We start from the raw sequence: 12,683 nt of genomic DNA, 5'->3' as shown, positions 1-12,683 counted from the left end.
CGGTATCGCCGGTAAACCTCTATAATGGATTCTCTTCCCAGTCCTGCAATATCACCTCAACTCCCCCCCCCCCTCAACGATCTAGCCCCTTCTGTTTCTCATCCACAAGCTGCACTGACAAGACACAACTCTGCCTCACCACCAATAAAAACACAAAGTGCTGGAGAAACTCAGCAGGTCTGGCAGCATCTGTGGAGTGAGAAACTGAGTTAATGTTTCAGCTCCAGTGACTCTTCATCTGAGCTGAGAGTTTTTTTAAAATGAGAATTCAGCTATTTCCCTTCTTGTCACCTCCTCCCTCTAGCTCTCCACTGTCTCTCAATTGTCAGAAAACTTGTCCCACATCCAGTGCTGGAAGAGCAGAAATTTCCTTCAACCAAGTTTTGGGAAGATAAAGGCCAAATTTTTGGTACCCACCAGAAATGTTACTGTAATTTACAACATCGGCTAGAAATTTCATACCCTGTAAAACATTCTTGATCCACTTGAGATTGTTATGATAATTCAGTTATTTCCTAGTTATTTTACCGTTGTTAAATTTTTATTCCAGATTTAATTAACTGAACTTCCCAACTGTGCAGTAGGAATTGAACTCAGTCCCCAGATCATTAGTCCAGGCCATGTGATTACCACCCAGTGATATATCCATTCCAGTTCCCAGCATATCCCAGGTTTGTAATTCATGTTGTTCAAGTGCAATATCGTAGTCTACTTTGCATCATTCCTGAAGTCTGTTAATAGCATCTGTAACTTCCAACGTGCTTTGAATTAGCTTTTTCTCTGCTTCGCCTGCTGGATGTGAATGAACAAACTCAGTCACTACTGCAGTTACTGACATTAGTGATGAGATTTTAAATGATGCAATGCTCCAGATTAAATACCTAAGTTAATGTGAAACAGAAGCTTTGCTCCCTGGAGCTCCACCGTGATATAATCTCCCTCTTCACCCTCACTGTGTAGAAGAAGTCCATCCTGAGCCATAGTTTTGAAGTTGAATGAGATGGAGTCGAACAATGTGCGAGTACTTCCATCCTGGAACTGGTAGCTCAGAGAACTGTTCCCATCAAAAGAGACCATGTCAGAATCTAAAGATTGAACACAAGTTTTCAGCATGAATCCCAGATATATGAGCTAATTGGAACAGCCTGGCTGAGAGGGTGGGAGTGGTTAGAAGGGGAAAAAGAAGAGTAGGATAGGAGGAGGAGGAGGAGGCAGGAAGGCAAGAGAAAAAGAATTTACACATGTAGCACAGCACATTTAGCAATTCCAAAGTCCAGCTGATGCTGAAATTTAGGAAAGTCTTCCACACATCAGGTTCTCTCAGTCAGAAATGACTGTAACAAACAAAATGACTAAAGCAATAAAATGTCATCAGGTTTTAACACAGGAGATAGAGACAATATGGGGAAAGCAGAACTAGAAGCCTGCGATATAAAATAGTCACCAGGAAATGCAACTGGGAATCCAGAAGCAACTTCCTCACCCAGAGCCTGGTGAGAATGTGTGAATTGGATGGTTTTAAGGGAAAACTTCAAGGGACACATTCATATGGGAGAAAGGAATTGAGGGTTTAAGTGATCTATTTAGATGAGGAAAGGCAAGAGGTTGCTCAAGCGGATGATAAAGCCCAGGATAGATTGGATGGGCTAAATGTCGTCATTCTATGCTTTGCATCCGATGTAATCTGTTGCAGTATTGAAGTACAATACAAGTTGCTGATAAAACAATACTTAACGGAAGAGTTTCATCTTGCACTCATCAGGACTGTTCACATGAATACTAATATAAAGGAAAAGAGTATTTAAATTCACTATGAGAAGGTTGAGCAGATTGATTGAGAAGTGAATAGCTAGAGATGTTGACATGGTGAATGCACCAATTAACAATGATTGACAGTCATAAGAAACATGTCTTTGAGGGAATGACACTTAACCTCACATCCCTCACATATTTCTAACACATAGGTGATACTTTTGCTCAAAGCTGCACGTAAGAATTTCCTCAATGTCTTAGCAGGCTCCATCCTGCGCTCAAATTCATCTTTTACGTGTAACAGTCAAAGCGGTGGTTGTCTATCACAAACCAACCTTCTTTGTTCAGTACACATGAGGATTCCTCGAGGTTCTGCAAGATTTCATAAATAGGGCTGGAGCCTTGTGTGTACCTGATACAATTGGCTCTGATATAAAGCGTGTTTCTTTGCTTCAAGTTGGCTGTAATGCAACTGAAGAATAGAACACTATTTGTAAAACACGAACTGTCCCTACCTGTGTTGGCTATAACACGATTCCTTTCTCATCACATTAAATGTCATGGTAATTGTGCAATTTTCTATTGTACAAGAACGTAACTATCATGTTATATCAGAACCAACTGTACTGAAATAGATTCATCAAAGCCTTCCCATTGGATAATGGTCACCCCCAATCAGATCATTCCTCACTGTACATCACAGTAACTCACAGAAGATCTTAAGGCTGTCAACAAGACCCTGAAAAATAGCAGTCTACCTCAAGGTATTCTATACGTTTGAGCACCAAACTTGGTGTTTCTCACTGATCAAACGCAGTGGCAACACAAGTGACACCTACAACTACATGCTGCCTTTAAGCCAAAATGACCTTTTGCCCATCACATAAATAAGGTTTATGAAGTTCAGTGCCAGTGTGTTGACGGTATATAGGCTGTACGCCACAAACAGTGGCAGGTTGCATCTAACAACATGTCTTTGACAGTTCACAGTAAATAAGGTACTGACCATATCTAACCAGCCCGTACTTGCGAAACTCAAAACGCAGCATCCATTATTAAATGTGATTCTGCAATTGGAAACAATTTGCTGGGTAATTCTGAGTGTGCAAAGAATTACGCTGACAATAAATTTAGGATTGTTGGCCAGGATCAGTGTCGTACATTTGCATATACTGGGAGCTACATATATAAATAAACAGAGCAAAGTTCCTGCAGACAGAAAAACTTGCACACACACTGTATCTGTTTCAAGTGAACAGTATCGCTAGCAGCCATTCTCAAATTCACTCCTCAGGGCAATACCTTGCCAAACAGTCAAACAACCTGGTTTACAATTTAAACAAGGCTTGGCAATTAACTGTCAATCAGCACTAATGGTCTATTCTTCATGGCAACACCTCTACCAATCAACATTTAGTTATCAACTAATTAGCATTCTGCTTTCATTTGCTTTTCTCCTTGTATTGGCATTTTTGTGAATTGTATATTGTAGAGTGAACCCTTAACCTCTAATGGTTAAGAAATTGAACAGGTTAAAGTCAAAAAATAAGACTCAGGTCGATCGGAAATTCACTAAAGGGTAGATGAGCTAGGTGGGCTGAAGGTTTACCATAATACATGGCAGGAGTAGGAAATTCCACCCATCATGTCTGCTCTGTCACTCAATGAGATCACAGCTGATCTGATGATCCTCACTACTTCACCCTCCTAACTTTTCTCCATAACCACTGGTTCTGTGACTGATTAAAAATCTGCCCATCTCACTCTTGAATATACTCAGTGACTCCACTCCCAGCCACCTCAGTGGTGAAGAATTTCGCAGATTCATTACCCTATGTCAGAAGAAATTCCTCCTCATTCCTGTCTTCAATGTATGTCACCTTATTCTGAAATGACACCCTCTGGACAATTTCACATCTATCCTGTCAGGTCCCGTAAGAAGCCGAGGACAGGTCTCCAAGCGGATTCTGCTGCTTGGTTACTCCAGCATGTTATGTTGTTGTGCAACATCTAACTACTTTGTTGCAGTCTGACAGAATTAGTTCAACATATGTTGAAGGAACTAATAAATCAGTTAACACTTGGATCTAACATATCAAACAGCCACAAACGTATATAGAATCTGTGCAATATCCCCAAGATGGACATCACTGTCCTCCCGGCTCCCTGATGCTGCACCCTCCCCGTCGCCCACTGCCCCAGTAACTCTAATTACGGGCAGGGTCACTGTTGGTACTTACCATAATAGCAGCCATAGACTTCGACCCGAAGTCCAACATAACGATTGACGTTCCAGCCCAGGGCTACGAAGCGGACGGAGCGTGCGAGAACTGGTCTCCACAGCTCATGTCGAACCACATCATCAGAATTCCGGTTTCCTGCAAAAGTCTTCATCAAGAGTGTGATTACTCAGGGAGTGAGGAGCTTGGGGAGAAGGGGACAGAGATGGGTTGGGAGAAAGATGAAGAGGCAAAATATGAAGTGGCAGAGGTAAGAAAACGAGGAGAGATATGGACAGATGCTGGCACTGGGTGAGAGGATTGATCAGTGAAAGCATGTACAATGTCATAGTGACTGCATCCAATAACTTATTAAACATCCACTGAGGGTATCACTTCGTTTCAATTTATATAAACTTATTCAGTTGATGAGACAAACTTGAACTGATGCACCAAAGATCTGTGTATTTTTTAATATCTACATGAGGTGTATTTGAGAGTGTACAACCTACCCAGTTATGTCCCTGCTGATAGAATGGTGTCCAGTTGTCTGGTCGGTCACCATATAGGAAGAGGTACTTAGTCACCCAATCATAAGAGTTGTATGTTCCTTGTGTGGCGATGGCAGTGATTTTCGATCTCTGTGACAGGTTAATCTGGAGCCAGGGAAGTCGATCTGAAACCTGGGGAGACCAACCACCTCTCGCTGAAAAACAAAGTCAATAACAACGCATGAGGCTAATGCAGCCACCCAGCAGCTGTCTCAACAAGGGGAGGGAAGGGGGAGAGGGATCCAGGGAGTCTGGAAAGGGCAGATGAGGCAGTGTTGGGGAGGGGACTGTCAGGAAGTAAGGGTGTGGGGAGTGTTCAGTAGGGTAGGAGGGTGTGGACAGCTGTGGGCAAGGCTGAAGTGTGGAGAGAGGTAAGAGTTGGAAAGGCTTGATGCCCATGACCTGTACTGGTGGCAAAACGAATAGCTCTGAAAGGGACCTCGGTCCAGACATCCCCTGCAGGGAGACTCCCCATGGCAGAAATAACAAGGCATCAGGAATCCTAATGCTGACCTGAACATGGCAGTCCCCATTTTTGACTCAACTCAGGATTTGCACAAGTTGAACTTTGTGAGGCTGCTGGCCATTTGAATCAGGAGGTGCCTTCACCCCAGTGTGATTTTGGAGAGATCAGTGTCTAACTCACGAAGGTAGCAGGTTAAACATGGGCAAGGAAACCACCTGCTGATTATTACATTCTGTCCTCCCTCAGCTGATGAATCAATGCTTCTCCATGTTGAACAACACAAAATCAGCTCCGAGGGTGGCAAGGGCACAGAATGTACTCTGGGTGGAGATTTCAATGTCCACCACCACGAGTGATTTGCTCTACCAATCGAACCGGTTGGGTCTGAAAAGACACAGCTGTTAGACTGGGTCTGCAGTGGGTGGTGAAGGAGTCAATGAAGGAGAAATATACTTGACCCTCACCAATTGCATCTGTCTGTGATAGCATCGGTGAGAGTGATCACCAACACAGTCCTTTTGGAGACAAAGTCCCGCCTTCAAATTGAAGATAACCTCCATCATGTTGTGAGACACTATCACTAAACGGGGCAGACATCAAAAAGATCTATTAACTCAAGACTGAGAATCCACAAGATGCTGTTAAACATCACCAGCAACAGAACAGTACTCCAGCGGAATCTACAACCTCATGGCCCAGCCCACACCCTACTCAAACATTACCCAGCTTCCCTCGCAAAGCCCTTTAACTACTAAAGGTTCCACCTCTCTGTCACATGCGCTATTTGCAAATTTACCTCCCTCCTATTACCCTCCTTTCCTACCTACCTGCTTTCTCCAACATATTTACTCTATCACTCACTATCTACACATTCCCCTCCCCTTTAGCATCCCTCTCCTCACTCCCCAGTCCTTCACCTTATTCCCTAGTCCCTCTCTGCAGTCCCCAAGCCCTCCAGCGCCTCACCCCCTCGCACACCCCCGACCCCAAAATCCAGCCAGTCCTGCTCCCACTCCTATCCCCACTCTCCCCATACTGATGGTTTGGCTTGTGACTTACAGTGCAGTTTTCCATAGCTGGGTGAGTAGGAATATGAATAATAGGAGGAAGCTGTCATGGAGCTCGAATATTCTTGAGCCACCAAGGGTTCATTACATCGTTCTGAAAATAAAAACAAAAACAAAATTTTCAGATAATTGCTTTATCTTTTTTAAAATTATTTTTTAAAAGATTTTGATGCTTTAACTCAGAATTAATTTTGAATAAAACAGATTCTGATCCTGCTGTCAATTTGACAAAATTCTTCATCGATGTTCCCGTCCCCTTCCACTCTCTTCCATCGGAAAGAAGATATTAAAGTTTGAAAACGGGTACCAACAGATTCAAGAGCAATTTCTTCCCTGTTGTTATCAGACTATTGAACAGACCTCTCATATTAGAGTTGATCTTACTCTGCATCTTCTCTGTCACTGTAACAGTATATTCTGACTCTGTCCTGATGTATTGGTGTAAGGTATGATTTTCCTGGATAGCACGCAGAACAATACTTTTCACTGCATCTTGCTAGACATGACAATTATAAATCAAAAAAGAAACATTTAAAAAATACTGATCGAATAAACAGATCTAATTCCACAAAATATCAGCCAAAATGAGCAGTTTTCAGACCAGGAGGGGGCTCAGGAATGTAGGAAAATTCTAACAGGAATAGTCCACTTTGCCTCTTGATTCTGGTTAGCCTTTCTAAGCACGAATGGTACGGCACCTTAACACCATTATCCTGCATTATCCCTAAATAACATAAATAATGAGAAATCTATTGATTTTTGTTTTGAATTTTCTCAATGACTGAAGCTCCATAGCCAGTAGGCAGAAAATTCCCAACTCTCCCCACCTTCTTGGTGAAGAGATTCCTCATTTCAATCCAAAATAGCATATCCTTTATTCTGAATCCGAGACCTTGGTTCTAGCACACAGTATCTCCCCCAATACTCCAGGTTCAACCTTACTGGACTCATTACAATCGTAACAAACATCTCTTTGCTAATGCACTCAAATCCCCTTGTAATAAAGGTAACGTAACATGTACCATTCCCAACTTCTTGCTGAACCAGCATGCCAACTGTCTGTGATAATGGGAACTGCAGCTGCTGGGGAATTCAAGATAATAAAGTGTGGAGCTGGATGTGTTCATCCAGCTTCACACTATTACCTTGCCAACTGTCTGTGACTGATTTTGAAAGTGGGAAATCTGTGACCAGAAGCACATCATCTCCAAAAAGCAACGCGAGTAAATGGCCAGCTTCCAGCCTGTACGATGCTGCATGTGATTATCTGAATGGAGTAGGGGTTCGCTAGGGCAGTGGAATTCTCTCACAGAAACTGGAGAATTTGGGTTAGATGAGGAGTAAAAGTGTAAAACAAAATCTGAATCCTGCCTCCTAACTGCCCACTTCTGGTTTTAATGAAGGTGGGGAAGTACATTGTAAATTGTGAACAATCCACTCAGTAAAACTGCCTCAGTGTAAACAAGGATAAACAATATCACACTGACCAACCAAGACAAGTGTGAAGCTGGATGAACACAGCAGGCCAAGCAGCATCTTAGGAGCACAAAAGCTGATGTTTTGGGCCTAGACCCAGGGTTATCTCGGATTCTCCAGCATCTGAGGTTCCCATTATCTCTGTTGCAACCAACCAATGCTTCTGAAGTTCTCTAATGACCCTATACCTGTCCCCGTGACTCTTCCAATTTTCCAAAAAGCCTGCAGTCACCCTGTCCATTCTCTGTTCCATGGCTGGAACTGCCCCCTCCTCCCCTGGCCCCATCCCATCTGAATATGTGGCTAGACACAGAGACTAAAATTACATTTGCTGCACAACCTGAAATAAATGCAAGTTTCCAGTAGCCATTATGCATCCCCACACCACCCCCCGAGTCCTTTGCTCCAAATTAATATGAGGGTTTGTGTGGAATTGCTCATCCTTGTTCAAATCATTCAGCAATATGGTTCAAGGGGAGGGCATTCTGCCCAGCATTGCTTGGCAGCTCTTAGAAAGAGCTATCCAAATGATTCCATTTCTCCTACTTAAAAACAAAATGATAGGAGCAGGAGTAGGCCATTCAGCCCCTCAAACCTGCCCCATCACCCTTTTAAATCTTGGTTGAGCTATCCCAGGCCTCTTTTGTGCCAATACTCCCCAATATTTCAAAACTCCCTCTATCTTCTCTTGAAATACTTCCAATGATTTTATTTCCACAATTCTCTGAAGTACAGAATTCCAGGCATTCCATATTTCCAGAAATTTCTATACATCTCAGTTTTAAATAGTGTCCCCTTATTCTGTAACTACGTCCCTATTTTGACACTCCCCCATTAGCAGTAACATTACCTCATCACTTTCCTTGTTGAGTCCCATCAGAAACTTAAAAGTTTCAACAAGATCACCTTTCATTCTTCTAAATTCTAATGAATAAAGACCGAACCAGTTTAGTCATTTTTGATAAGCCAATGCTTTCATCACAGGAATTAGTCTAATGCATCTCTTTTAAATTCCCCCATACCAGAATATCCTTTATTTTAAATACGAAGACCAAGACAGTACACGGTATTCCAAGTGCAGATCACCAACCCCCTATTTAGTCATAACATGAATTCCCTCCTTTTAAACTCCAGTTTTTTAGCAATAAAGGCCATAATTCCATTTCCCTTAATTACTTGCTGCGCCTGCACACTAACTTGTTATACTTAATGCACAAGAACGCCCAAATCCCTCTGTGCTGCTCTTTTCTGGAGTTTCCATCTAGTTAAATAATGGTCCACCTTATGATTCTCCTGCCAAGGTGCATGACCTCACTCTTTCCAGCATTAAACTCCATTTGTCAAATCTATATCCCATTGGACATTCCTTACGTCCTCATCACAACATGCCCTCGCATCTATTTTAGTATTATCAGCAAATGTGAAAACTTTACATTCTGCTCCTCCTTCAAGTTATTAGCATAAAACAGTAAATAACTGAGGCCCCAGACTGATCCTTGTAGCATTCCATTAATTACATCTTTCCAAACATAAAGACACCCTGGATGTGAGTTTGCTCACTGAGCTGGAAGGTTCGTTTTCAGACGTTTCGTCACCATTCTAGGTAACATCATCAGTGAGTCTCCGACGAAGCGCTGGTGTTATGTCCCGCTTTCCGTTTAGGTTAAATAGAAAGTGGGACATAACACCAGCGCTTCGTCGGAGGCTCACTGATGATGTTACCTAGAATGGTGACGAAACGTCTGAAAACTAACCTTCCAGCTCAGCGAGCAAACTCACATCCAGAACCTCAACCTGAGCTACAAATCTTCTCAAAACTTGATTAAAAAATCCATTAGTCCCTGCTCTGACGAAATGTTAACCAACGCTTGGAAACACAAACACACACACAGTCATCACCTGAAAAATCCTGCAGCAAATTGGTCAAAAACAATTGTCTTTCATGAAATCCCTGCCCCCTCCCGCTGTGGGAGAAGCAGCTCATAACAACCTGCTGTCCCTTTCCATTTCCAAATTAAATGGGGTCCCAATGCTTCATGATCCTCACGACTCCCCTCGCATGGAGGGACAGGGGTCCGTCCCGCACTCCCCGGGTGGGGGGGGGGGCTCCGTCCCGCACTCCCCGGGTGGGGGGGGGGGGGGGCTCCGTCCCGCACTCCCCGGGTGGGGGGGGGGGGGGCTCCGTCCCGCACTCCCCGGGTGGGGGGGGGGGGGGCTCCGTCCCGCACTCCCCGGGTGGGGGGGGGGGGGCTCCGTCCCGCACTCCCCGGGTGGGGGGGGGGGGGGGCTCCGTCCCGCACTCCCCGGGTGGGGGGGGGGGGGCTCCGTCCCGCACTCCCCGGGTGGGGGGGGGGGGGCTCCGTCCCGCACTCCCCGGGTGGGGGGGGGGGGGGGGCTCCGTCCCGCACTCCCCGGGTGGGGGGGGGGCTCCGTCCCGCACTCCCCGGGTGGGGGGGGGGGCTCCGTCCCGCACTCCCCGGGTGGGGGGGTGGGGGGGGCTCCGTCCCGCACTCCCCGGGTGGGGGGGGGCTCCGTCCCGCACTCCCCGGGGGGGGTTCTGTCCCCTGGGGTCTCCCCCCACCAACAGGGACACACTAGTTTTTTGCTGAAAGGCCTTTCCCAGCACCGGCTGTTCCTATCAGGTCACCCCCAAACCCTGCAGCTCCCTGTTCCCGGAGATCCCGATCCCGATCCCGATCCCGATCCCTACCGGCAGAGCAGGAAATCGCAACCAGGAGGAGAAGCGACAGGAAGGCCACCCCGGGGCTGCCTCGGTCCATAGCGCTGCCCCGCGCTGCCGCCTGCAGCTCCTGCGGATTGCGCTCCGGGCGGGGCTGCTGCAGTCACTGACGCAGCGCGTCCTGCCGCCAAACCCGCGGCTACGTCACCCCGTAACCGTCACCGTCACCAGGCCGCGGCCCCGCCCCCTTCCCCGGCAGCATCGTCCCTACCGTCCCATCATCCCCCACGATCATTCACTCAAGACGCTCTCTCGCCGTCCGCCCTCCCTCCCTCCTCCCTCCCCCACTCCCTCCCTCCCCCCCCTCCCTCCCTCCCCCCCCCCCACTCCCTCACTCCTCCCTCACTCCCCTCCCTCACTCCCTCTCCCCCCCTCCCTCCCTCCCTCCCCCCCCCTCCCTCCCTCCCTCCCTCCCCTCCCTCCCTCCCTCCCTCCCTCCTCCCTCCCTCCCTCCCTCCTCCCTCCCTCCCTCCCTCCCCCCTCCCTCCCTCCCTCCCTCCCCCCCTCCCCCCTCCCTCCCTCCCTCCCTCCCTCCCTCCTCCTCCCTCCCTCCCTCCCCCCCTCCCTCACTCCCTCCCTCCCTCCCCTCCCTCCTCCTCCTCCCCCCCTCCCTCCCTCCCTCCTCCCCCCCTCCCTCCTCCCCCCCTCCCTCCTCCCCCCTCCCTCCCTCCTCCTCCCCCCCTCCCTCCCTCCTCCCCCCCTCCCTCCCTCACTCCCCCCCTCCCTCCCTCACTCCCCCCCTCCCTCCCTCACTCCCCCTCCCTCCCTCCCTCCCTCACTCCCCCTCCCTCCCTCACTCCTCCTCCCCTCCTCCCCCCCTCCCTCCCTCCCTCCTCCCCCCCTCCCTCCTCCCTCCCTCCTCCCCCCCTCCCTCCTCCCTCCCTCCCTCCTCCCCCCCTCCTCCCCCCCTCCCTCCTCCCACCCTCCCCCCCCCCTCCCTCCTCCCCCCCTCCCTCCCTCCTCCCCCCCTCCTCCCTCCCTCCCTCCTCCCTCCCTCCCTCCCTCCCCCCCTCCCTCCTCCCCCCCCTCCCTCCTCCCCCCCTCCTCCTCCCCCCCTCCCCCCCTCCCTCCTCCCCCCTCCCTCCCCTCCCTCCTCCCCCCCTCCTCCCCCCCTCCCTCCTCCCCCCCTCCTCCCCCCCTCCCTCCTCCCCCCCTCCCTCCTCCCCCCCTCCTCCCCCCCTCCCTCCTCCCCCCTCCTCCCCCCCTCCCTCCTCCCCCCCTCCTCCCCCCCTCCCTCCTCCCCCCCTTCCCCCCCCCTCCTCCCCCCCTCCCCCCCACCCCCTCCCTCCTACCCCCTCCCTCCTCCCTCCTCCCCCCTCCCTCACTCCTCCCCCCTCCCTCCCTCACTCCTCCCCCCTCCTCCCTCACTCCTCCCCCCTCCCTCCCTCACTCCTCCCCCCTCCCTCCCCTCACTCCTCCCCCCTCCCTCCTCACTCCTCCCCCCTCCCTCCCTCACTCCTCCCCCCCTCCCTCCCTCACTCCTCCCCCCCTCCCTCACTCCTCCCCCCCTCCCTCCCTCACTCCTCCCCCCCTCCCTCCCTCACTCCTCCCCCCCTCCCTCCCTCCCTCCTCCCCCCCTCCCTCCCTCCCTCCCTCCCTCCCTCCCTCCCTCCTCCCTCCCTCCCTCCCTCCTCCCCCCCTCCCTCCCTCCCTCCTCCCCCCCTCCCTCCCTCCTCCCCCCCCTCCCTCCATCCCTCCCTCCTCCCCCCCTCCCTCCCTCCTCCCCCCTCCCTCCATCCCTCCCTCCTCCCCCCCTCCCCCCTCCCTCCCTCCTCCCCCCCTCCCCCCTCCCTCCCCCCCTCCCCCCCTCCCTCCCTCCCTCCCTCCCCCCTCCCTCCCTCCCTCCCTCCCTCCTCCCCCCTCCCTCCCTCCTCCCCCCTCCTCCCTCCCTCCTCCCTCCCTCCCTCCTCCCCCCCTCCCTCCTCCCCCCTCCCTCCCTCCCTCCTCCCTCCCTCCCTCCCTCCTCCCTCCCTCCCTCCCTCCTCCCTCCCTCCCTCCCTCCTCCTCCCTCCCTCCCCCCTCCTCCTCCCTCCGTCCCTCCCTCCCTCCCTCCCTCCTCCCTCCTCCCCCCCTCCCTCCCTCCTCCCCCCCTCCCTCCCTCCCTCCCTCCCTCCTCCCCCCCTCCCTCCCTCCTCCCCCCCTCCCTCCCTCCTCCCCCCCTCCCTCCTCCCCCCCTCCCTCCCTCCTCCCCCCCTCCCTCCCTCCTCCCCCCCTCCCTCCCCCCTCCCTCCCCCCCCTCCCCCCCTCCCTCCCCCCCCTCCCTCCCCCCCTCCTCCCCCCCTCCCTCCCCTCCTCCCCCCCTCCCTCCCCTCCTCCCCCCCTCCCTCCCTCCCTCCCTCACTCCTCCCCCCCTCCCTCCCTCACTCCTCCCCCCCTCCCTCCCTCACTCCTCCCCCCCTCCCTCCTCCCTCA

At 51.0% G+C, this 12,683-nt stretch overlaps 1 protein-coding gene across 5 annotated transcripts in view; it reads right to left on the bottom strand.

Annotated features, from left to right (window-relative positions):
* cntnap1 (contactin associated protein 1) overlaps positions 1-10,396 on the bottom strand; it is a 47,477-nt gene extending 37,081 nt beyond the window's left edge. For 3 of the 5 annotated variants that reach the window (XM_059638894.1, XM_059638893.1, XM_059638896.1), the window contains exons 1-5: positions 10,242-10,396; positions 6,048-6,149; positions 4,484-4,677; positions 3,993-4,140; positions 882-1,085 (exon numbers count right to left, since the gene is read on the bottom strand). In XM_059638894.1, coding sequence (XP_059494877.1) covers positions 882-1,085; positions 3,993-4,140; positions 4,484-4,677; positions 6,048-6,149; positions 10,242-10,311 — 718 coding nt within the window. In that variant the 5' untranslated portion in view covers positions 10,312-10,396. The remainder of the gene's footprint in view (positions 1-881; positions 1,086-3,992; positions 4,141-4,483; positions 4,678-6,047; positions 6,150-10,241) is intronic. The other 2 variants (XM_059638892.1, XM_059638895.1) reach the window with 1 other exon arrangement.
* Between the last annotated feature and the right edge of the window lie 2,287 nt (positions 10,397-12,683).

Source organism: Stegostoma tigrinum, chromosome 31 (assembly GCF_030684315.1).
Source record: "Stegostoma tigrinum isolate sSteTig4 chromosome 31, sSteTig4.hap1, whole genome shotgun sequence".
In the NCBI taxonomy this organism is placed as follows: Eukaryota; Metazoa; Chordata; class Chondrichthyes; order Orectolobiformes; family Stegostomatidae; genus Stegostoma; species Stegostoma tigrinum.
The sequence above is the reverse complement of the archived record's forward strand: the minus strand, read 5'-3'. Positions and strand labels throughout refer to the sequence as shown.